Source organism: Ictalurus punctatus, chromosome 1, assembly GCF_001660625.3.
Source record: "Ictalurus punctatus breed USDA103 chromosome 1, Coco_2.0, whole genome shotgun sequence".
Classification (NCBI taxonomy): domain Eukaryota; kingdom Metazoa; phylum Chordata; class Actinopteri; order Siluriformes; family Ictaluridae; genus Ictalurus; species Ictalurus punctatus.
Window position 1 is genome coordinate 10,912,259 of NC_030416.2, and position 26,770 is coordinate 10,939,028.

General features: G+C 42.6%; 1 protein-coding gene across 2 annotated transcripts; it reads left to right on the forward strand.

The window, feature by feature from the left end:
• The first annotated feature begins 366 nt into the window (after nucleotides 1-366).
• gsk3ab (glycogen synthase kinase 3 alpha b) lies at nucleotides 367-25,931 on the forward strand. Of its 2 annotated transcripts, none has more exons than XM_017469624.2 (10): nucleotides 367-757; nucleotides 12,478-12,665; nucleotides 16,153-16,236; nucleotides 16,545-16,655; nucleotides 17,548-17,678; nucleotides 18,653-18,857; nucleotides 19,025-19,120; nucleotides 21,914-22,100; nucleotides 23,671-23,748; nucleotides 23,853-25,931. In XM_017469624.2, the coding sequence occupies exons 1-10, from the start codon at nucleotides 583-585 to the stop codon at nucleotides 23,915-23,917; spliced, it is 1,320 nt and encodes a 439-aa protein (XP_017325113.1). In that variant the 5' UTR covers nucleotides 367-582; the 3' UTR covers nucleotides 23,918-25,931. The 2 variants fall into 2 exon arrangements, with proteins under 2 accessions (XP_017325113.1, XP_017325102.1); XM_017469613.3 differs by having other exon boundaries at nucleotides 368-757; nucleotides 23,850-25,931.
• The last annotated feature ends 839 nt before the right edge of the window (nucleotides 25,932-26,770 follow it).

Sequence of the window (26,770 nt, forward strand, 5' to 3'; positions counted from 1 at the left end):
GAGTCAGACATGTTCCGCCATGTCTATACTCCTGTTTTGATCTGACTGGTTAAGCTTCCGAAGTAAAAATAAAAATCCAGAAGTATGTTTGAAAATATGATCCGGGGTTCAGAATTTTTATTCACTCCTCCTGATCCTAATAATAATATTTCAGAATGGTTTGCAGTGACAAAGATGTTGTAGGCTGCTGATTTAAAAAGAAAAAAAAAAGTGAAATTAAATATGGTCTGTGCAAAAATAATAATTCGACGCAACTGATCCATTGGCATATAATGTTGAATAAGGTAAACATGTTATGTATATAGTTTCAGCGTACAAGCAGATCCACCGACTTGAACTGCATTACCCATAAGGCTATGCGTTCAGTACGTTGCTGTACGTCAGGTCGGACCACACAACCAGACAGGGGGAAGAAAGAGAAGACGGAGTTACAGCCCCGCCGATATACCATTCAAGCAGTCTTTATTTATTATTTTTTTTAAATAATAGTTATTGTGGTTTAAATCGACATAGCCATCAAACGCCTGGCCCTAGTTAGTCGACACACGTTCCCCCTGCCCCTGCACACTCACAGAAAAGAAAATGAGCGGCAGCGGGCGGCCCAGGACCAGCTCGTTTGCCGAACCGCCGGGGGCTCCGGGAGCCGCTGCAGCCGCCGCCGGAAGCGCCGTTGCGGGTGGAGGCTCTTCAGGAAAGTCCGGGGCTGCTCAGGCCTCCGGCGCTACTTCGACTGGCTTTGGAAACTTGAAGCTCAGCAGTAAGTATCGTTTTACTGAGCTGCGTGAGTACGCGCTGCTCGGACGCGTATATACATCTGCGATTATCGGCCAGTTAATAAACATCGCATTAATACCACAGGTTTGCGCGGTTTCGCTAAATCAGCGCTAACCTACTTTAGGGAGCTAACCATAGCCAGGTTGCTAAGCTTAGCTAGCCTTGTTTTTGGGACCCAGTGGCTCTGACTGTATGCTAACTCATGAAATATCGAGTAGGACAGAGAAGGTGAAGAGCAAACCAGTTCTGCCTCGAAGGAGAATAATAATGCGAAGGGTTAGGAAACTGTTTGTTGGAACCCGTTAACGATTTTCAACTGCAGTCATTCACGACGGATCATCAGAACAAAGCTGAGCTAATTAAAGAGCTAGTTGGGTCTGGTGGTCTGCGAACAGCACCGGACTAGTCTTTCTTGACATTACTGAAGAGCCTGTGATTATGTGAGCACTGTGGATGTGTGTCTGAGGGGTTCTTGACAGCGTTAACGAGTCGAGCCCGGAGGTTAACCCGTCACTAATCAGCAGGACGCTAACGGTAGGAGATCTCGGATCATTGTTATTAGGACAGCGGAAGCACACCGTCCCGTCGCACCGCAGCACGACCTTGCTCTCATCCCCCACCGGCCTGCGCCTTTACACTGCCACTCAAATCAAAATAGCTGTTTCACACCTCTTTATATCCGCCACTTAGTCCTATATGCACCAATACGAAAGGATATCCGGGGGGGGGGGGGGGGGGGGGGGGGGGGGGGGGGGGGGGGGGGGGGGGGGGGGGGGGGGGGGGGGGGGAATATAAGATGTATATATTTTACTTAGTTTAATTTTATAGTCACGTTTGTGAAAATCTTTTTTTTTTTTTGATGACTCATCCTGTACCAGTCTTGTGTTTAACCAATGAAATGCTCCCTGAATCGTATATGCCCCGCCCCCACGCTGCCGAAGTCTTGGGCTACGTCTGAAATCGTGTACTACACAGTAGGTGAATCGCAGTACTCCAGAGGAGTAGTATATCCGAATACCCGGACAGTGCACTGCTCCTGGCGAGATTTTGCAGCGTGTAACCGACGCACACCACGCGAGCCAAAAATCCCCATAATGCAACGGGATTGGTGCGGATGAGCTCGGGGAGGTAGAAAAGATCGTGTTTTTAAGTATTAAACCTTGGTTACACAGGACTTGTTTAACAATACCTGAATACATTAAATTGTTAGTTTTGTCACGGCTTTTGAAACCTTTTTTTTTGTAAACTCCGTCATGTCTTAGCCAGCCTGTTAACCCCGCCCACATTACATGACTAATGAGTTAACTTTCCTGATGGGCATTTTGCCGTTCGTGCGGTTGCTTTAATCTGCTGGCCCCCTTTTAAGATTTTTGTGTTTATGATGATGTCAAAGGTCACATGACCAGGCCAACATGGCAGATGTAGTATGTCCTGGATTGTAGTCATACTACACACGCGCACTGATTAGTACATACTGTACTTTAGGGACCGCGTCGATTGGCATATGCGATTTCGGACGCAGCCTTGCTCTACAGTAGTAGCCGCATAAACGTCTTTTTAGTTCCCTTCACCATCTATCCCTTGGTGGTTGGATTTGATTCGTTTTGTAGAGGGTGGAGTTTGTGCATGTTGGCGGTTATGTGAGACGTTTTGAGAGCGGTGTTTTTCCAGGCCGTTCAGTGCTGGAGTGTTGTTCCCTCAGACTGAGAGCGTGATTCCATCAGGGCTGCTTCATCAGTAAGAATAAATTAAGCCGTATAATTTTATCAACAGTCCATACAGGTTTTTTTTTTTTTTTTTTCCTCTGATCGTTGCGGCCCAAAATGCTCGATATCGTTGCGGCTTTGTACAAAATTTGCGATGTAAAATTTGCGTGTTTTTTTTTTTGTTGTTGTGGAAAACGTGTTGAATCGGTGAAATTGCAATTGCAGGAAATTGTTTTGCGCTGTCTTTCACAGCGATGTTTGTTGGTGAATGAGACCTTTTAGCTATACTCATGTTCAACGCGTGAATGGAAGAGGGTTTCGGCTGAATGCATGTCGCGAGGACGACGCGATTGTCGCGTCAAATTTGCGGTCATTTTGCGTCCCCTTGATTTTGCATTCATTTCTGCGACCGTAAAATCCTGTCGGGGCTGCATTAAGTAGCGTGATATTTAACTAACCCTTTCGCTATAATCCTACCACTCGGACACGTCATGCGTCTCCTGGTGATGACCCTGTGGCTCTCGGTCACCATCAGTGCCACAGACGCTCACCCTTATCTCAAACATGTATCATTTAACTCTTCGTCTCGTTCTTCTAGGATGTCATCCTCGTTAAAGTCGGCAGGCGTGGGTGAAAGCAGCAGCAGCGGCGAGAAATCCTCCAAGGTTGGGGGGGGGAAGCGCCTCTCTGTTAGACTCTTTGCTCTTCTTCATATTTAGCTAGATCACTACGCCGCTCTCAGGGTTGTTTCGATCAGCCCCGGGCGTGGCACGGCATGGCGTTTTTCACACGCTATTGGCTGTTGTGTAAATCAATCAAGTACTTCAACATACCGTCACTCCAAGTTCCTCTTTCAGAAGGAAACACGTCGACGCACGGAATCGATTCACGACCCTGAAGCCGTTTCATGGGAACTTAAAGACCTCACTTCACTTTTCTGCCCTGGTGTATATATATATATTTTTCCCCCACCAGCACGTACTAACTGGCTTAACTTAATGCGCAGAGTCTTTTTGTGCGCTCCTACAAATGCATTTATTGCCCTAGCACTTAAGATGTGGTTTTGTTCCCTGGGACTCTTTTATTTTTTTAATAAACCCATACAGTGTTATTTGAGCCTCCCATAGAGTAGTGCGTTGCATTTAGGCACTTTCTTTGCAGTGGATGAGAATGAGGAGTGTACTTCACGTGCAGTCAGTATGCCATAATATTTTAAATAGATTACTTTATATATATATATATATATATATAAAATATATTCACATACAGGGAGACTAGGGTTGGGGCGATATCTTATCGATTGCGATATACCGGAAGAAATTCTCCCCACAGAAAGAATTATGATAAGGTCTAGTTGATGACGTATTTCTGTGTGCGACCCGTTCGCAGCTCACGTGCAGCGCGAAAACGAGTACGGCGGAAAGGCGGACGTGAAGCCGAGGAGGAGTTCATCGCTAAACGAGGAGCTACCTGTACATTCTGGATCTGGTTTGGTTACAGAAAATCAGTTTTATGTTTAGATCAATGTTTGTGTTCCCTCATATCGTTATCACAGTAAATTCCAGAAAATATCATGATCTAGTTTTAAGTCCATATCGCCTGTCCCTAAGGGCGATATTTTGCTGGTATGGTTTGGGACCGCGTAGCCCTCGTTTCCCTGTCACAGACTAATTTCTAATTTTCATGATCTGTAAACCCAAATCGTTGTCGAGTGGTTCATCGATGCTGTTTTTGCCGGTTTGAGCTGTCGCAGATGCCCCGATTATTTTCAGACTCGTTTAACATTCCGTCGTGTCGCGGGCGCGCTTCTGCGACTAGCAAGAACAGTGCTGAGAAACAGCCAATGCCAGTCTGAGAGGAAATGCGATTCATCTCTTGTCAAGCGCAGTAGATTCCTCAATCCAGTTCTGCCACCCATCAGTTTGTGTGTGAGAGCAAGTGCAAAGTGTAAAGCACAATAATGTTGCTTCCGTATGAAGTTTTTCTGCGTGCTGTACCCAAAAGGTTGTTCGAAACAACCAGAGTAATAATAAACGAAAACAGATGATTCCTGATGGTGCACAGTCTAAAAATAGCGACCCCCCCCCCCCCCCCCCCCCCCCCCCTTCATCCTTACTATCTATTTTTCATCCAGTTGCTCTTAACAGATCCGCACGGAATAGCTGTCGTGTTTATTTTTCCTGAGAAAGCAAGATTTTGTCGTCGGCACCCCGCCACGTTCCACAAAAACGACAGACGCAAGTGATAAATGTCACGTCGCGTGGGCAGCGCGGCGACTCGGACATTCGGAAAGTCGTGTAGGCATCAGAAAGAAGAGCCGCTGCGAATCAGTACAAAGTTCCGATCACCTTGATCCTGTGATGAAACATCGCAGCGGTGATGTGGGTGACAAGGTCCTCGGCTTCAGGCTCGCCGAGCGCTTTAACGAGGGCGCGGATGATGCTGTGGGCTTCTCGGTAATCAGAGCTCGATCCTGAGCAGCTGTGGGAGACTGCCGTGTTGGATAGCATTCTCCACCATCATCGAAACACCTATTGAGGGAATATCTTTTGGAAGAATGAGGCTCACGATCTTACTAATACACTTTGTATGGGTTTTTCCTTTAATTTGTCACTCATCAGTTGTGTGTGTTTACTGACTCATTTGTACACGAGATGGGTTTAGAGATGAGCAGGAATTTGATGACAAGTGCCTGTGATTCATCAAACCTCTCGCAGAACATCCATTAGGACGTTTTAACGTGTAGTCACGGCGATTTGCTTCCTAGGTTGTAATGACGTATTATAAAGAAAGACATCTTTCATGCTAGCCGAGCTCGCTGGCCGACGAAATCTACTATCGCTTCCTAACGTGACTGGATTTAACATGGGTGTAGGTTTAACGGTGGCAACCCGGAGACTTCCGGATTCATCGCTACGGCGGCTGAACGTATCAGTGCTGCTGTTGTATGCTGAGCGATTTCCAATCAAATGACAAAAAAAAAAAATTAAATTACAAAAAAAAAAAAGACAGATAATATTGACTCTTCTGTGCAGTATGTACTTGGTCAGGGTTGAGAAGTGTTTTATTTATTTATTTATTTATTTATTTATTTATTTATTTATTTATTTATTTGGTCTCACCATGTGATCAGAAAAGTGCATAATAACATACTTTACCCCAGTGACGTGTCACACCGCCCACCCGCTACGTCCGCTTCAACGTACGACTGAATATTTCACGTAATACGGGTCAAATAAGGCGTCTGCTTTTATATGGGCTGCTGTATGCTCAAGTATTAATCACGCAAGATGCGTTCTGCTCACTCTGTTTTCCTCTATCGAGCTCCAACTCTGAACAAGAATATTTGTTTCGAAGAACAACGAATCGAATCTGCGTTTTCTTCTTGCCGGCGTATAGATGCTCTACGCTGCAATCCTGTTATGTGTCTTTGGGACAAACATTCAACATATCAGTCATGATGAGGAAGCCCAGCGGTGCTGCATTTTATTGGGAAAATGTCCATATATATATAACATTTTCCCCTCGTTGTTCGACTTGGCTTTATCCGTCCTGGGTTCTGTGAAACCGTGGTGTTTTCCAGTGTGCTGTCCAAATCGCTGCCCATATTTTGAGCTACACATTTCCCATGTCTGTGTTGTAGGTGTAAATAAGTGCGAAAAAATTGCTTTGGCTTTTTGTGCGCGATTTTATTTATTTCTTTATTTATTTCTTTATTTTCTTTCTATTTCTTTTTTTTTTTTTTTTTTTTTTTTCGTTCATGCATATCCCTACAGGGTTTTTGCTGAGAGAATGTATTGCACATATCACACCCCACAGAAGATTTAGGTTCAATTCCCAGCAGCGCCATGTGTCGGCACGTCCCCGAGGGCATAATTGGCTGCGTACTCAAAGGCTCCTCTCTTTTGCTGTTGTTATGCAACATGCCAACTGGCTAGGCAACCAGAAGCTGTGGTGTGCTTGGTGTACTGCTGCGACTTGTTTAGGTGCTCAGCCACACTGCATGACCAGTAAAAGGCATCATGCCGCTTCTTAATCAATGCCACTTGTATGGACTAGGTTTGTACGGTATTGATTACCCCCCCACCCCACCCCCTGCTAATGTGATGTTACAGTTTTAAATGTAGTGACTGAAAATGTAATCGCCTAGAAGCGCCTTATTAAAGGTATGAGGAGAGTAGGGGAGGGCGTAACTGTATTCCAGCTGTGCAGTCAGGATCTGCGGCAAGCGTGAGAACTCAGCTGGATGATGGAATTTTTTTTTTTAAAGCGATCGATCGTCTAACATCCACAAGGCCGACGTTTTCACCGTATATAAGTTAGCTTTGCCGAAAGCCGTCGGTTCTGGAGAGTTCGGTACACTTGCGCAAATTATTCCTGATTAATATGTCAGTTGGCTTGTTTCATGTTTTATTGCGGAGGGGAAAAAAACCCTTGCCCTTTGGCTTACACTGTAATAACTTCTGCTTTTCTGGGAAGGCTTTCCACTAGATTTTGGAGCATGGCTGTGGGGTTTGTGCTCATCAGCCACAAGAGGCCTGTTAGTTAGTTAGTTAGTGAAGTCGGGCACGGATGTCGGGCGAGGTGGCCTGGGACGCAGTCATTCATCCCAGTGGGGTTGAGGTCAGGGGCCACGCGGGTTCTTCCATACAAACCGTGGCACACCATGTCTTCATAGACCTCACTTTGTGCTCAGCGGCATTGTCATGCTGGAACAAGTTTGGGCCTCTTGGTTCTAGTGAAGGGGTAAATCGCAGTTCTACAGCGAACAGACATATTTTACAAGTGTGTGCTGTGGCAACAATTTGGCGTCCATACGTTTTGGGCATCTTGTGTACTCTCGTGATGTACTAGTTAGGACTGGGCGATAAAACGGTATCGGTATGTATCAACGGTAACGATTAAAAAAAAAAAGTTTCAGTATAACGCTTGATAAAATGTAAACAGACATGAAGTTTGGTCGCTTGAAGAACCCTCAAGCGTGCGCCGTCCCTGGGTCATAAACGTAAACCCTGCTACGAGTGACAAGCAAACAGCCAATAACAAGTCAGCGTATCTGAGGGGTTCGGTTGCGCCATCGTTCAGAGCCTGCCCAGGAGATTAGGAATGAAAAAAGGACGTGTCAGCTCGCCAGTGTGGCACTTTCTTTGGTTGCTATTCATGTGACCAACATCAGAACACCGTTGTGTGTGAGATTTGCATAAAAAAAAACACGTCCCAGCCAAGTACGGAGAAACGAACCGAGAGAGACTTGTCGTGCGCATGCACAGCGCTCCGCACATGTACAATGCGTGTGACTCTGAACAGCGCGCAAGGAAGAACGGTGACATTTTGCCCTTCTTTATGTTTTCTGTTAAAATGTCGGCTCTGGGGAGGACAGCGAGTGTCCTCAGAGCAGGAACACGACCCGTCAGTAGTTCTATACGAGGCTAGGCTAACTATGCTAACAGGCTGAGCACAAACCAGAGCACCAGGAGTCCCGTTCTGCGCTAGAACACGATGCCGGAGTTTGCCTTTCACATTGCGCACATTTTGTAACATTTTATTTATTAAGTTCAAGCGTTTCTTTCTTTATTTCATCCTCATATAAGAATGAGAATTTTTAAATGTTAATTTATTTGTTGTTCGCTTTAGTGATATGAAACAGTATATTGTGGTGATTGTGCTGTATCACCCAATCCTAATACTAGTATACGCCGATGTTACGTTGTGGGCAAAATACATAAAGACTGGCAGTCCTGGTAATGTAATATAATATGATATAATAATCAGAATAAACATCACTGGAGATCGCGACAGTGAAATACCATCCAGGGACGACGATATCGTTTTATCACACAAGCCTAGTGTAGACATTGGAGTCTGTTAATCTAATTCAATTCGAGGAAGGTTCAGGTGATGGCCTGAACAACGGCTTCTAACTTGCAAATAAAGACTGTCTGTGAAAGAGTGAGTGAAACCAGGCATCAGATCGATACACCTATATTACTGATCCCCTGAGTGAAATGACCTCGTTACAGGAATCGCAATACACGCGGAATGAGTTGCGAATAAGAGCTGTACTACAGAATGCGTGTTACATTCATCACGTTCCAGAGACTGACCCAGAAACCAGCCTCCTAATCTCAGATGCTTTGTGCGTGACTCCCAGCCCTGGTTTCTCCCCACCTATGTGTACTGAAGGGCGTGTTCCTGCTGCGTCAGCGATACGTTGCGCACCTTGCCCCACCGAAGATATTCAGACTAAGGGTGTGCACACGTCTTTAGATAGATGGTCCATCGTTTGAGGTGCCAGTATTTGAAAGTGGAAATCACTGTTCTGGGGGTGGGGGGTGGGAAAAAAAAAAAAAAAAAGCTGCACGTGGGAGTATCGTGATGCGAAGAGCTGGATTGTCATGATGTATAAATCGAAGGTGCATCGAAACTCCTCAAGATGGCGGATTTTCCGTCGGTGCCGGCGGGAGCCAGCAGCCAGATACGAAGCTTGCGGGATGAAAGAGAGAGAATGCTTTTCCGATGACATTTAGTCCAGCTGTGTTAAAAGTCTTCAGCTACAATGGACACAAATCAGGTACTTCAGGTTTGTGGACTCTCTTTAAAACTGGAAGCGGCGACACATCGTACCTGCTCCACTTCTCTTTTTACACCGCGGCGTACGCACATGCATGTCGCTCCATTGGTTTATCATAACGTAAACGTTTATCTTGTACGTGTTAATCTAAGTATGCAGTGCTCCTGGGATTACACACGCAAATAATCCGCTCAGATTTTCACTTCAGGTCTCATTCGGTACTTTACGTGGAAAACGATAATCCGATATGAAGACGATTCTCTGATTAAGAAACTAGCATGTAAACAGCGATTATTGATGACCTTAATCCGACTCAAGTCGTACTCGAAGTAAACACAAATCGAATTAAGATATCGACGTGTATTACAGACATGTACACACCTTAATCACACTATTAACGTCGTGTGGGAGTTTTCACCGCATTTCGCAACAGGACACACATACACACGGCAGCGCTGAACGGTTTGACGGCAAACGAGAGAGCAGGGCTACGTCCCAAACCGTGTACTTACCTGCTGCAGTATATATTAGGTGAAATACATGTATATCAGCTGCTATATGGTAGGTGAGTACGCGGTTTGGGACGCAGCCCACAGCTTCAATCGGTCGTCTATTTGCACGTACAGCATGACAAACAATTAACCGCACTTAAAGCTTCAGTAAAAATTAAACACGAAACACCCAAAATTGTATACGGTACCATAACGAAGACGAACTGTATGTTCATATGTGAAATTCTGGCATGACGTAGGGACGTAATGACGTGTGCCGTTAATCGATCTATGATCTATAACATGTGAAACAGGAACATGAGAGGAGTATTCTAAAAGCGACTCATGTAAACACCTTAATCAGAATATTGTCTTCTTCAGAATAAGGTCAGTAATTAGATTACTGCTGTCCATGTGAACGTAGTCATTTACCAACAAACATTACTGCAAAAGACCATGCGAAAAATCGGGCGTTTTTAGCCGCAATAATCACACAAAAAACCGATAAAAATCGTGTACGGACTGGTACCCATCTCTTAGGCGCTGGTAAACATGACCAGAACAGCAGCCACACAGAGCCTGCGGAGCTCATCATTAAGCTTGGATGAAAATGTCGTTTGAGTAAAATGATAATCTTCCGTAGAAACGTTGTGATAAACGAGATCACGGTCATTGAAACTCTACACTGTTCCATCCGAGTCGTGTGCGTTTGCATTATACGCTGTATTTTTCTCCGACGATATAATTAGGCGGTCTTCTAATATCGGTTAATAATTAATACGAGATAAATGTATTAATTAAATCACGATCGACTGTAACCAGTAATTACATTTGTAAGACTGTCTAATTCATCCGTTTAGGCCGACCGGCATTGCGAGACCAATTTGAGTGGCTTCTATTAGTGCAGCCCGAGTATAAAAGCAGCGAACATGGAGCTCAGAAATATAGAAGAAATGTATTTTTTTTTCTTTCTTTCTTTTTTTTTAATATCTGTATCCATAATTCTTTTTGCTTGGAAAAGAAGCCTGTTAATTTGGTGCAGCTTAAGCTTAAAAAGCGTGACGGGCTAACGGCACTGCTGGTGTTGTGCCAAAGTCGTCCTGCATACTGGAAATTTCCTGCCTTTGTGTGTCAACGTGGACACTGCCCAAGCTGTCTTGTTCATTAGGAAATGTTTATATAAAATCGTGCTCGCGTTAAATCGATGATCCTACAGCTTTTCATGGTTCGAGGATAAAAGCTGAAGGTTTGTACAGCTCCTCTCAGACCGATCCAGATGTAAATCTCTCCCAAAACAAGGCATCATGGTAGTCGGGCTGTGATGCGTACACTACACCTTGGTCTCTAGCTGGTACGGTATCATTCTGCACAACTTTCATCGGCTGGGTGATGCAACAAAAATTAAATAAATAATAAATAAAACGTTTAACAGTAGTAAAATAAACAAAAACTGACTTTGACGAAAACAGAAAAAAATACATCACCATAGCAACAATATCACGTAATCATTTATCACGATATTGATATCACATGGCTATATTGTATTGCCCAGCCCTTACTTGCACATCACCATACTGTGGAAGTCTTTTGTTGAAAATGAAAGCACACAAGACAGTACTGGCACGAGGAATCCTGGGCATGGCGGTTAATAACGCCAATCATAGTATCAGTTAGGGCTGCAGAATTAATCGAATATTGATCTCGATTACGATCTTGACTGCCCACGATTACATAAACACGATCGATTATGATATTGACGTTTAAAGTTCGTCCTCCGCTCCTAGAAAGCTCATCTGCAGATCAAATCAAGTGCTTCCTAAACTTACAGCCAATCACCATAGAGCGGCGCAGTGGTGACGTCATTTTGTACGCCGAGTTAGCATTTTAGCGTTTCAGAGCGTGCTGCGTGCTCCGGCGCTTGCGCAAGGGAAAATAGTAACACTAACACGTTGCTACATGAGACCACAGACGTTGTCGGGGACATTAAATGTGATCACGCCGAACAGGAAAAAAAACTCAGACTGGCAGATAAACTGGTTCAGGTTTGCTGTGCACAATTCCCCAAAAAACGTGGCCGAAGATTCATCCACAGAGTAAATCTGTGTTATGGAGAATGTTTTAAATCAAGTTTGGAAAAGTTGGTCGGAAGCCTGGTGACGTTGAAGTCGAGCGAGCGACCGTGGTGTAGTTAGTTTATAGCATGCCATTAGCTTTTTATTTCTGGCGATTGTATTTAGGCCGTCATAAAAGTTGTTTCTTCGTGGACAAAACGTGTTCGGATTATAAACTTTTGTTGATCAGAGATGATTTTTTTTTGTAATAATCCAAAAGTCTATGTGAAAATCCTGTTGGGTTTTTGTCGAGGGAACCGGTACAAAATGACATCATCCCTGCGTCACCGCTCTGTTGGGTGATTTGGCTGCGTCTCTCCTCCTGTAAACACCGTTCTTGCCCTTTCTGCATAGGCCTGAATTGTTTTCATTTGGTTCTATATTGTTATATTGGATTGCGTATTTTCATTTGGTCGATGGCATTTTTATTTTTACTCATCCTATATTTTGGGTCCAATTTTATTCATAATTTGCTTCTACGAGACGATGCACTTAAGGGTCTAATTCTAAGTCTAATTTGATTTGTGCATTAGCAGGAATGTAGCACAACGTGGACGTTAAAGCAGCGGTCTGTTTATTGAAATGTGAAAGTGCAATAAAAATGTGTTGTACATAAATTCCATGAATAATCGTGATGTCAGTATTGATAAAAAAAACAAAAAACATTGTGATGATCATTTTGGCCATAATCATGCAGCCCTAGTATCAGTTCAAAATCACGGCCACCGTCTCTGTGACGGATCTTATCTATCTCTGCAGTGAACAAGTCCGCTGTCCTTGCTTTGGAGAATAACTCTGTTTTTATGTCCCGTTACGTGCTCTAGGGGACAGTGGGAAGGTGACCACAGTGGTAGCCACACCTGGACAAGGTCCAGATCGCCCCCAGGAAGTGTCCTACACGGACATTAAAGTGATCGGTAATGGCTCATTTGGAGTGGTGTATCAGGCCCGACTCAGCGACAGCCAGGAGATGGTGGCAATCAAGAAGGTGCTGCAGGACAAGCGGTTTAAGGTAAGAATAATCATGTGGAGCGTGTGTGCGGTGGCCTGGGATGACCCTTCATACGTTTTACAATTTGAACTTTTCTGTTAGGCATGTAAAGTAAAACCGATCGGAACCAGAAAAGCGTTCACCTGTCTCAAATACAGCTGCATAGCCTAGATTAAAAAATGGTTAAAAGGTGATCTTGTAATCGAAGATTGATGTACACTCCCCGATGAGAGAGAAAGTAAGACTGGTTTAAGTCCTAAATGAAAATCTCTTATTGTTTAACTGTATCGTGTGATATACTACGTATCGAGATGCATATCGTCTGAAAGAGGGAAATCCACTCCCGCTTCTTCTACCGTAAATAGTCCTAGGAGTTAAAGGTTTTCCTGAAATGAGCCGTTTTTCTTTTGCAGTAATCTCACATGGAAGTCAAGTTATAACCTTCTGCATCTTTCATTCCAAATCCTCTGCGTTTGTAACGTAACCTACGAATGGAAAAGTTTCCATTGGGGAAATGGAAGTTATCGCTCTCATCAGTTCAGTTCAGTTTTGTTGACTAAATTTCTCGTTCTTGTTTATTAGGTCACGTAAACATTTTTTTAAACGTTTTAAACTCGCACTTAACCACCAGCGCTTTGCAGGCAGAAAGCCAAGGCAGGGTTATAGTAACCTAAATAAAATATTCACTCGCTGTCCACTTTATTAGGCAAATGTTTCAGCGCAATTTATACAATCATGAAGATGCAGGTCAAGAGCTTCCGGTGATGTTCACATCAAACATCGGAATGAAGAAAAAGTGTGATCTCTGTGACTTTGATGGTGGCATGGTTGTTAATACCAGACGGGCTGGTTTGAGTATTTCAGAAACTGCCGATCTCCTGAGATTTTGACACACGATATTCTCTCGGGTTTTACACAGAGTGGTACAAAAAACATTGAGCGACAGTTCTGTGGGTGGAAACACCTTGTTGATCAGAGAGGTTGGAGGAAAATGGCCAGATTGGTTCATGCTGCCCGGAAAGATATAGTAATTCGTATAATGACTCTTTACAACCGTGGTGAGAAGAAACAAATCTCAGCATGCACAAAACATCAAGGTGGGTGGGTTACAACAGCAGAAGACACCAGGTTTCACTCCTGTCAGCCAAGAACCAGAATCTGAGGCCATGATGGGCACAGACTCATCCAAACTGGACAGTTGAAGATTAGGGTTCAAATTTCTGTCAAACATTTTTATTTACTGGAATTTAGCTGCACTACATCTGACGGATTTTCACAGACCGTCCCATACATCGATCAGCCATAACATTAAAACCACTGAGAGGTGACGTAAATAACATTGTTCATCTGCTGTCTAATATATCCCACCTCTTGGCAGGTGTAGGTGTAAGATTACAAGGTAATCAGTTAGCTCTCGAAGTTGATGTGTTGGAAAGAGGAAAAAATGGGCAAGCGTAAGGATCCGAGCGACTTTGACAAGGGCCAAATTGTGATGGCTAGACGACTGGGTCAGAGCATCTTCGAAACGGCAAGTCTTGTGCAGTAGTTAGTACCTACCAAAAGTGTTCAATGGAAGGACAACCGGTGACGAGGTCAAGGGCGCCCAAGGCTCAATGATGCGTGTGGGGAGTGAAGGTTAGCCCGTCTGGTCCGATCCCACAGAAGAACTATTGTAGCACAAACTGCTGAAGAAGTTAATCCTGATTACGATAGAACGGTGTCAGAACACTGTGTGTTGCAGCTTACCGTGTAAGGGGCAGTGTAGCCGCAGGATTTTCATAGTGCCCATGCTGACCCCTGTCCATCGCCAAAAGCACCTACAATGGGCACGTGAACATCAGAACTGGACCATGGAGTAATGGAAGAAGGTGGCCTGGTCTGACGAATAACGTTTTCTTTTACATCATGTGGACGGCCTGTTGTGTATGAATCATGTACCTGGGGAAGAGCTGGCACCAGGATGCACTATGGGAAGAAGGCAAGCTGGTGGAGGCAGTGTGATGCTCTGGGCAATGTTCTGCTGGGAATCTTCGGGTCTTGGCCTACATGTGGATGTTACTTTGATATGTACCACATTCCTAAACATTGCTCCAGACCAAGTACACCCCTTCATGGTAACAGTATTCTCTAATAGCAGTGGTCTGTTTCAGCAGGAAAACGCACCCTGACACACTGCAAAAATTGTTCAGGAATGATTTAAGGAACAAAGAGTTCAAGGTGTTTACTCGGCCTCCAAATTCCCCAAATCTCAATCTGATCGAGCATCTGTGGGATGTGCTGGACAAACAAATCCGATCCATGGAGGCCCCACCTCACAACTTGCACGACTTAAAGGATCTGCTGCCAACGTCATGGTGCCAGATACCACAGCACACCTTCAGAGGTCTTGTGGAGTCCATGCCTCGATCGGTCAGAGCTGTTTTGGTGGCACAAAAGGGACCTACACAATATTCGGCATGTGGTTTTAATATTGTGGCTGATCAGTGTATAATATTAATAAATACAATACTTACATCATAAACAACTACAGACAAGTGGTAGGGATAATTTCAGAACTGTAGTATTATGTTGTCTAATGATGGACTGCACTTCAGGGTTGGTTATGGTGGTTCTTTAGGAGTAGTTTTACGGTGCCATATTGAAGTTGGGTCACACGAGTACCACTGTCTCTCAGTTGATGCTGATATCTAGGACGAAATATATTCAGATATATGATTCTAAATAATATAAAGATATTTATATCCAATACCGTCTTTTTAGATGATCATGGGATATTAGGGATGTACTGATCCAGTGCTGTGTATTGGTATCCAGTGTTGGTTTCAACTTTTTTCTTTTTTTAAAGTTTATTTATTTATTTTTTAATCCCACTATTCAGTAGAACTGATAAAGACCCTCACACGTGTGACAAAATGACTTCATGAAGAAACGTAAGTCCACATGGCTTACTACATGGAGACGGTCAGTATGTGATGTCAGTGTCCGCTATATCGGAGCTCTCGTCTCAAAATAAGCCAAATCGGATTGGTGCATTCCTGATGGTCATAATATTTAAGGCAGTATGAGATGTTTTCTTATATCTTTGCCTGTCTTGTATAACATTTTAAAAGCTCAAGCAGTCATATTGGGTTAAAATTAAATGTTTGAGTATTGGACTTTTTTTTTTGTTTAAGTAGAGAAAATGCTCTAAACTGAGTTTGTATTATAATCTCACTGAGTGTAGTGCACTTCAGAATATTGTGTAGAAATGGACTTTTTACACGTCTTATTGTTCCATATTGGCATTAAATGAATGTTCGCTGGATTAAAATAATCTAAAATACCATGCAATGTTAAGGACATGTTTCTTCTTAGACATTTCATTCATAAAGAATGACTTATTAGAAACGTGGATGTGTTTAAAATTGTGTAGTTTGACGACGTGTGGCAGTCGATGCTGCTCCATTTTGATTTTGAACCTCCTCTTCAGTAACGCATGAGTGTCTTCTGCCTCTTTCCCTCTCTACAGAACCGAGAACTACAGATTATGCGCAAGCTGGACCACTGCAACATTGTTAGGCTACGCTACTTCTTCTATTCCAGTGGAGAGAAGGTATTTAAGCTTTCCGAAGATGCTTTAAGTCCTCCGGCTATCTCTCAGTTCGTGAGAGTCCAGCTACCGGGCTGAATAAAGTTTCATCTGGACATTTTATTGAATTTTCAAAATGCAGTTAATGTTTATCTTAACTTGCTTCCATGATTACAATTCAACTTGATATACCGTACTTTCTATGTCGTTGGAGGCGAGAGGCGACTTAACGCTTTCCTTTTGTAACGCAACATTACAATAATCTGTTAACAAGCTACCGTTAATGCAGTGCTGATTTAGACCTTTTTTATTTATTTATCTTTCCTCTGTAGAAAGATGAAGTGTATTTGAATCTGGTGCTGGATTATGTGCCAGAGACCGTGTACAGAGTTGCACGTCACTTCAACAAGGCCAAGACCACCATACCTATCATCTACGTCAAAGTAAGTCCCCAGCATCGCCTTGCACTTCAATAACATGCTGCATCAACAACTTCTCTTTTTTGGAACGTGCACACTGAATGCTCATTCGTCATCCATTCATTTTCAGTGGTGAATTACCAAGAGAAAAAAAAATGCTCAAGGGATACTGGGATTGCAAGAATCTGACTCTCAGTGCTTTTTTGTTTTATTTTTTTTTTATAATGGTTTCGAATGTATGCAAATTACAAGAAGCAGCAGTGTAGCCCTGATTCATGTGGGGGTGTGGGTGAAGTGGAGGGCCTGCGTAAATATTTCCCTGTGTCGTCCCAAGGATCCCATCACGCACGAAATGTTATTTATAGTATGACCCCAGTCTACATGATTATAAAGATAAAAATAAATGAAATGTCATCTGGCAGAAGGGTTCCCCATACTCCCTGTGCTCTTGCTGAGTTTAATAGCGAGTATCAGCTGAACGGCATAGTAAAAGATTCAAACAACATATCTGGTGTTTTCGTGAAGTTTCCCACTAGCGGTAGCTAGGTGACGGAAATAAACATCAGTATATTATTAAAATGTCCCCGTTAATGGTTAACATTTGACATTTACTGAATTTGGCAGACGCCCTTATCTAGACGCAGTGACTCGCATTCATCTTATTTTACAACTGAGTGGGTAGATCCTTGCTCAAGGGCCCAGGAGTGGCAGCTTGGAGGTGCTATGATTTGATCTCATAATCGTCTATCAGTAGCCAATGTCTTAACCACTGAGCTACTACTTCTCAAGGGCTGCTTGTACATCTGGTTGTAGGCAGGCACTGTTCATGTCAAGTGTCGAAAACATACCACAAAGTAGAAAGTCAGGAAAAACCTCACGGTCTCTCTCCCTGTCTCTCTCTCTCTCTCTCTCTCAGGTGTATATGTATCAGTTATTCCGCAGTTTGGCATATATCCATTCCCAAGGCGTTTGCCACAGAGACATCAAACCACAAAATCTGCTAGTGGACCCCGACACTGCTGTTCTCAAGCTATGTGACTTTGGCAGGTGTGTACATGTTTTGTGTTTTTATTTTCTAGCTAGACAGTAAGTTTGAAAGGTTGCCACATAACGGTCAAAAGTTTGGAGACTGAAATGTTTCTCATAATATTAAAAAGCTTTTTGTCTGAAAGTGTACGATCAAATGTTGGGAATCGGTGTTGTAGACAAAAATATAATTGTGTCAATGTATTCATTTCTACCATTAGAAACCTAACATTTTATTTACACACACAATTTATTTATTTTTTTTAAACGGACGACTTGGAGCGAAATATTCCGAAAAGCAGCCGATAAGTGTCCAGCATACAGTAGGTGGGGACTCCTTTAATACTGTTAAAAAAGCATCTCAGGGAGATTCCTCAAGAAATCGGTTGAAGAAATGCCAAGAATACATTTCTGGAAATTCTAGGCAAAAAGGGCGTCTACTTTGAAGATGCTCAAATATTAAATTATTTTGGATTTTTTTATCACAACATAATCCACATAGTTACATTTGTGTTACTCCAGAGTTTTGATGACTTTAAAAAAAAAAAAATAATAATTATTATAAAATGTGGGTGAAATAATAAAAAAAAAGTATGAGTGTGGCTAAACTTTTGACCGGTAGGGCGTGAGACATGAATACTGGTTCTCGAGGTCTTTTTCTTGGATGTCATATCTTGTCTGTGTGTGACACCCCTCTCTCTCTCTCTCTCTCTCTCTCTCTCTCTCTCTCTTTCTCTCTCTCTTTCTCTCTCTCTTTCTCTCTCTCTTTCTCTCTCTCTCTCTCTTTCTCTCTCTCTTTCTCTCTCTCTCTCTCTCTCTCTTTCTCTCTCTCTCTCTCTCTCTCTCTCTTTCTCTCTCTCTCTCTCTCTCTCTCTCTCTCTCTCTCTCTTTCTCTCTCTCTCTCTCTCTCTCTCTCTCTCTCTCTCTTTCTCTCTCTCTCTCTCTCTCTCTCTCTCTCTCTCTCTCTCTCTCGCTCCCTCTCATCTTTTTTGCAGTGCGAAGCAGTTAGTTCGCGGCGAGCCCAACGTTTCGTACATCTGCTCACGGTATTACCGCGCACCAGAGCTCATTTTCGGAGCCACAGATTACACCTCTAACATTGATATCTGGTCAGCCGGCTGCGTATTGGCCGAGTTGCTGCTGGGCCAGCCCATTTTCCCCGGTGACAGCGGAGTTGACCAGCTAGTTGAAATCATTAAGGTGGGAATGGAGACGTGTGTACACCGTGCACTCGGGGTCATGGGATTTATTTATTTAAACCTGTTAATGGCATTCCACAGCGTTTCAACCTTTTTCTTCCTGTGCTTTTGTATGGGTCAGTGTGAACTCATGTCCTAACACAAAACCATCCTGTTTTGTAACTGCAGGTTTTGGGCACACCGACAAGAGAACAGATCCGGGAAATGAATCCCAACTACACAGAGTTCAAATTCCCTCAGATCAAAGCGCACCCTTGGACTAAGGTACTAGCTTGGCACTACAGAAATCCTTACAGCGTGCGTTTCCATTAGGAATGGCACAATATGATTGCTAATTTGAATCCACTCTGTACTCTGCTTGAATGTCTGTTCAAGGACATCAGTGCAGGCTGTGCAGTGGTAACTATTGACGCCACACGTTCCTGTAAAAATAATATATATTTTTTTGTTACAGCAATGTCCTTCAAATACTTCACTATCCACATGGTTTCCACGGGTCTTTAAAAAGTCTTAAAACGTCGTATATTTATTCATGTAAAAATAAGGCTTTAATTAGCATTAAAATGTTTTCAATTCACGTTTCAAAGGTCTTAAAAATGAAGCCGTAAAGAAGGTTTAGATGTTATTTTGGCTCGTTGCTGTTTGAGATGGTAAAGCCGTGTGTCTGTGTTGCACTCTGTGTGTGTGTGTACGGCTCATCAGTGTTTTAGAGCGGCTCGGTTCACGGTAACTGCTGCTCCACATGAACTACATCTCTGTCTGTGCCGTGAGTTTGAGTCACTTATAACCTGCATTTAGACACGACACGCGCCAGATTCACTTTAGTTTTACGTTAGCGTAATCTCGGACATTTCTGTGGGCAGAGGTTTACAGCGTTTCACCTGATTGGTAATGAGAAGTGGATTTTTAAAGAATTTGCCGACTGAACGGAGATCTTCCTGCGGTTTTCCGCCAAAATAAAAGCCTCAGGATCGAACACTTAAAAGTGAATTAAGTCAGAAATATATTACTATTGTTATATTACTATTTGTACCCCTAATAAAAATCCTTATTCTTCTTCTTAGTCTTCTTCTTCTGTCTTTTTCTTCTCTTTCTTAGTATTATTATTCAGTGCAATAGTAATATTACAAAATAGTAAAGTTTTTTTTAATATGTATATTTTCTTCTTTACAAAATTTTTATAAAAATTTACACCACTACTTGTTACATTACCCCGGCTTGAAATTACAAAAACCTGGTAAACGCTGCTGCGAGGGGGTTTCTAATACAGCTGTTGAGGGCGTGATGTAAATCTGACATCTTTTTCTATTCTGACTGCTGTAATCCATCTCTCTCTCTATATATTTTTTTTCCTGTCATGGAAGGGAAAGACTGGATTTATTTTGTTTCACTGTTGGAGCAAATAGTAACGCATGGTTTGCTCTGGTCTCCCATGTCCCACGATAGAAGTTTACCCTGCTGTAGTTTACTTAAACCCAGAAATGGATGTATATGCATGAGCGCACTCCATTATAGCTGATGTATCGTGTAGTGCATGGCTGAAGTGATGTGCAGGTCTTACCTCTTTTTGGGAAACGTGATGAATATGGTATTGAAAAGTATTCAATTTGAAGTGCTGATACCTGCAGATACCCTGTATTCACAGTACTTCACTGAAAGCCGTACTCTACAGTACCGTCTCAGGTGCTTCAGCCCTTGGTGTACTGGGGCTTTTCCCCTTTCCATCACTGAGTGAAATTTGCCTTACTAAAGCCGGATGATGAAACTGTATGGCCTTCATCTTTAGTAGCAAGTGGGCACTGATCTCCAAACATGATGAACTGATTAAAATGAATAAAAAATAATCAATGCCTTTGTTGTAGTCATGCCTACTCGCCTCTCTACAGTGGTGGCATGGCCGTATCCAGAGAGAGAGGTTTCTACTTTGAATACTGGAGATTGCGTTGACCAATTACGTCATACCTTGATTAGTGCCAAGTGTTTTGGAGTGGGCTGTTTACATTTTCTTTGGCTAGCTGGCTGTAACTCATTAACCTGAAAATAGGAAAGCACGTAGTATTAGGTAGGTCACCTGACATTTAAACTGACGTGAAAGCTCATTTTAGTGCGGTCGCTAGAGAAAAGGCTTCGGTTTTGTTGAAATAAAGATGGAATTGTGGGTTTGTGAAGAATAGTTTGTGGCATAGCAGATCGCTCTCAAGTCTAATAGTCCTCCCGTCTGAAGGTCCCGCTGCATGCGTAGCCCCCCCCCCCCCCCCCCCCCCAACTTCTTTTGCTGCAGCAACTATACAAAGTTCAACACAGTTTTCAACTTCAACATTTGCCTCTTTTTATCTTTACCACACTGGACTCATATTAGTTATCACGTTCCACGATCAGTGCAATGTACGTAAACGGAAAGCTAATGCTAGGGGTATAATAGTGATTACAGGATTGTTTGCATGTGGTGAGGATTTCCAGTGACAGACATATATATTTACATAAGTCATCCTGAGTACTATATTGGCAGGACGCTTAAAAAATAAATAAATAAGGAGAATTATGCCAAAGTTCTGAATGCCTGAGAGCTTAAACGCTGCACTAAAGAATAATATATGACTCCTTTATTTTTCGTTAACAAAGCTGTATAGGAAGCATAATGTGTGCACACACTGGTCGAGGTCAATGGCGCTATTGTACTACTCGCAATGTATTTGGTGGTAAAAGGAAATAAAAGACTCGCTTACTTCCTAGGTTTTCGAAGTGCTGGCTTTTAAAGTGGTGCTTTTAGACATAATGAAACTATCTATATATAATGCCTGGGATGTACCTGGAAAGTTCTCACGCAAACAAAGAGGATTTGAGAAGATGCCCAAATGTTCAGCGATTTCATTTAGCTGTGTTTTAAGCAGAGCCAGTGGCCTGTCCGAAGTGTAAATTCATGAAAATGATGGTTGTGCAGTTGCTGGTTAAGATTTAAATCCCTTGATAGTAAGTCTTTTTTTTTTTTTTAACTACCTGCGAATGCAGCGATTCGTTCCTTTTAAAATCAAGCAACGCTGCCCTTTCTATGCTCAGGTGTTTAAACCCAGGACGCCTCCGGAGGCCATCTCTCTGTGTTCCCGTCTGCTGGAATACACGCCCGTGACTCGTCTCTCTCCGCTCGAGGCCTGCGCCCACGCGTTCTTCGATGAACTGCGCCAGCCCAACGCTCGCCTGCCCAGCGGCCGAGAGCTGCCTTTGCTCTTCAACTTCAGCCCTGTGGGTCAGTGAAACACACAAACTTTTAACGTACACTAGAGTTTGTATAGGTTTACTTTTGGCTGCATTCAGTTTACACTCAAATTGAACAATGTCAAATAGTAATAATAATACATTTATTCATTTAGCAGACGCTTTTATCCAGAAGCGACTTACAAATGAGAAAATACAAGCAAAGTAATAACGTAAATACAAGCTGGCATTTGCCACAAACACCTTGTCTCTGAATTGGTGGCATTTATATAAGAAAATACCAACCCCTTGGCTAAAAACCATAGTGCTGTTAAAATTCTCAAATCTGATTGGTCAGAAGCTGTTTATCATTTTATCTAAAAGCAGCTCTGACAGCAGCGCTGGCTGTAATTCAGACGATAATGCATGAGCATAAACCATAACAGCTGTTCTTTGGCGAATCCTTCACATAATCTAAACCTAATAATAAGTTAAAAACTTGTGATTTAGATGTTGATGCGGTGAAGCTGTGTGTAAGGAGACATTGGAACGAGACGAACAGCACTTTGTAGGCAGTAAGAGTCTTTAAGATCGCCTTGCGGTTTCTCAGTAGAGAGAGCGAGAGAGAGCGAGAGAGAGAAAGAGTGAGAGTGAGTGTAGCTGGTGGGAAATAACTGTTTACAACTGCTATAACCTAAGGGATAAGATGAATCTTTTTTTTTTTCGTGGACGTTCCGTAACATGAAATGAAAACATAAACGGTTAAAAGTAAGATACCATTCTTTAATAATAAAAACAATGATAAATTCACATCAGACCACATTATGTCACATTATATATATATATTTTATAAACTGTTTGTTTTTAAAAGTCTGCACTAAAGCTCAATTTTCATGCAAAACAAAATGTGTTCATGGTGTTCATGCAGCACCGCATGGAGGGATGAGGTGTCGCGTATTGAGAATTCGATTGAAATGCATCACCGCCAATCAGTTCACAAGCTGTTGTGGCTGTCTTTTATATTAGTTAACGTCGATTACGTCTGAGATTTGGTAAAGAATTACCAAAGACCTGCCTTTCGCAGTAGTACGAGCAATCGCTGATGATTTAGGTTTATCTCATCATAATTTAGCCACTCTGCTAATTCTTAATCCTTTCAAAGCCTTTTTAAAAAAAAAAAAGTATTTATTTATTTATTTATTTTATAACTAAGTGCAAGATACAACTGCTTAGCATTTGTAAACTCCAGTGCTAAGAATAGTGTGTAGAATCTGCTAGAAAACGAGCTACACAGATACAAATGGGTAAAAAGAGTCTTGAGTGAGCTGGAAATAAGTGATTTTTCTGTGGCTGACAAACTGGCCCTGAAGACTCATGATACTCCTAACATAATGTCCTTCTTCTGCAGCAGATAACTCGAAACTACAATATGTCCTCAAGCCAGAAAGATTGACTGAAAACCTGGATTTGTTCACGTTAACTATTGTGTTTGTTGGCTTGTTTTAGTCATGCCAAATCAACTTGTTAAAGTGTGTGTGTGTGTGTGTGTGTGTGTGTGTGTGTGTGTGTGTGTGTGTGTGTGTGTGTGTGTGTGTGTGTGTGTGTTTTCTCTCTCCTCACAGAGCTGTCTATCCAGCCACAGTTGAACTCCACTCTCATTCCTCCTCATGCTCGCTCGCAGACGACGCCTGTTTCCCACGGTACAGAGCTCTCATCATACCTCTGAGTTCTGATAAACCCGCGTGTGTGTTTCAAGCGTGTGTGTGTGTGTGTGTGTAACGAATGCTCTCCGTGCTTGCAGAAGGCAGCGTGTCAGACAGCTCAGCCCAGTCCAGCTCTGCACCAGGAGCCCTGAGCAACAGCACCTGAGCATTACCTCTGTCTTTCTGCACCGTTCTCCCTCACCTCCTCCTCCTGCTCCTCCTCCTGTCACCTGTCCCTCGTTCCAGCCTTTTCAAAGCTCCAGAACCCCGAATCTGTTTCGCTCAGATTCCCAACCCCTTCGTTACACATTTAGCATCTTTCAGGAGAACGTGTTTGTTTGTTTGTTTGTTTGTTTGTTTGTTTTTTGTCTGTTTTGTTGATTTCAGGTAGACTTTGTCCTCAAGGTTTGCGACTGTGTGCTTGAAAGGTAAAGAATGGTTTGAGGCATTTCCCTGACCTCTAGTGGCAGGAGGAGAAAAGCAGATTTTACTCCCCCTTCCCTCCTCCCTTCCTGTCTGCTCCATCTCTGTGGAGGTCCAACCTTTTTTTTTTATTATTATTTTTTTATTATGTTTTAAACGGAAATACACCTCACAGAGCCACAACATGCAGGTGTATTCTTTTATTTTAGTTTTCTCTTAAAGTGTAATAAATTTTAGCCCCCCCCTCCCCTTTTTCCGCACCCCCCCCTTTTTTTTTTCTTAAACGAGACCATGTTCTTGATATGAGTGTTTTTATGGAGCAGTGAGTATAAGTGGCGGTCTTGTCTCTTTGTCCAGAATTTTTGTTTAGGAAAAGGACGTGTGTGTGTGTGTGTTTTTGTTTGTTTGTTTGTTTTTCTTTTGGTGAACGCAAGCTCGGCCACTTTTCCTTCGCTGATTGGTTAAAGTTGAAAGGGCTCCATCTAGAGCTTATCGTAAGTACCAAAACCCTGTCAGAGTTCAACGTGCTGGTGTAGGGTCAGACGTGTGTCTTTCACATCCCCGTGAATGTTAGTGATAGGGATGGAGAGGGCTGATCCTAGAGCAGTACCGTTACTTATGGCCCTGTACAATTTCTGTATGATTTTTCTATTCCTGCGAGGACAAGTGTGTGTGTGTGGTCCTTGAGCGTCTAGAAATGTAAACGCACACACTTCTCCTCTTCTTTTTTTTCTTTTTTTTTTTTTTTTCTTTGTTCGTGGCCCTGGCAATATCCTCTGCTCTTGCAAATCACACAGTTCTATAGGAGTTTAGATCATAATGATTGTGTGCGCGCGTGCATGTTTCAGTAGAGTTAGAAAATTTAAATATTTAAATGGCTGCTGATCTGTGATGAATCTATATCATTGTAATTATCATAGAGCCCCACACACTCATGTGCGCGCGCACACACACCCCCGGTGTCCCTCCACTCCCACCTGGAGCCGTCCATCCGTCCCCCTCCATCCCCACTTCTCCCTTCTCTCACTGCTGATATGTAAATATCATGTACCTTTTACTTTTTGTTATTATTGTTATTCTGTTATTGTAACTTGATTTTTATTTCTAGTGGAGTAGTGCTGGTTCAAATAGTGACCAGCTCGCTCTGTCTCCCTCTCTGTCTCTTTGTCTTTCTTTCTCCCAGTGCTCTCATTTGTACATAGCATTTCAACTTGTCCCCCCTCCGCACCCCTGCCAAGGAACAGGAGGGGGGAAATGGAACAAACCTGAGTCTCACTCTTTCTCTCTTTCTCCTTCCCCCGTCGCTCTCTCACCCTCTCTCTCCCGCAGTCCTTGTTCATGTGCTCCCTTCCTCATAAATGTTATTTCGAATATTTTATTTATTGTATTGCAGACAGTGTTTTTTTGTTTTTCTTTGTTTGTTTGTTGTTTTTTTTTGTTTTTTTTTAATGATCTAACGGGGTAGAGACTTGTGTGTGTGACCTGTCATTAGAACAACATTCATATCCTAAACTTGATATTATCCTGGAATGTGTTCAAGAGTATGAACGTATTGTCCAGAACGTTCCGCGAGTCTCATCGAGGTTCCTGAATGTTCCTGAAGGTGCAGGCACACAGACGTACATGAAAAATAGATAAATGTGGACTGCTTAGCCCATCCAGGACTCAATGAATGGGTTAAGTGAGGGAGAGGGAGAGAGAAACTGTGTTTTTGTTTGTTGGTATAAATAAGCTCATTAATAAAGTGATGAAAAGTGTCTCTGCCAGTGATTCTTCTCATGCAGTGTAATTATTTATATATAATATATATATACACACAACACTTTGTTAGGAACACCTGCACATTTATGCAGTTATTTAAGCAGCCAATCGTGTGATAGCAGCACAATGCAAAGAAATAAATAAACCATGCAGATAGAGGTCGAGAGCTTCACATCAAACAAAGACGAAAAAGTCTGATCTCTGACTTTAAATATTGGCGTGTGTGTTGGTTTGAGTATTTCACAACCTGTTGATCTCCTGGGATTTTCACACACAACAGTCTCTAGGGTTTTGCACAGAATGGTGCAAAAAAAAAACAAAACACCGAGTGAGCAACAGTTCTGTTGGTGGAAACGCGTTGGTGATGAGAGAGATCAGGGGAAAATGGCCAGATTGTTTCGAGCTGTCCGAAAGGATATAGTAATTCATATAATTCACACTTTACAACCGTGATGAGGAGAAAAGTATCTCGGAACACATCAAACCTTGAGATGGAAGAGCTACAACAGCAGAAGACCACACTGGGTTCCTCTCCTGTCAGCCAAGAACAGGAATCCGAGGCTACAGTGGGCACAGGTACAGACTCGCCAAAATTAACCTGCAAAGAGTGATTATTTGAGTTACTATAGACTTCATGTCAGCTCAAACCAGGCTGGTCATTCTCCTCTGATCTCTCTCAACAACAAGGTGTTTCAGCCTGCAGACCCTCCACTCACAGCATGTTTTGTTTTTCTGCATCATTCTGTATAATCAGCAGTTTATAAAATACTCAAACCAGCCCATCTGGTACCATCAACAGAGATCACACTTTGTTGTAAAAAAAAAAAAAAAAAAA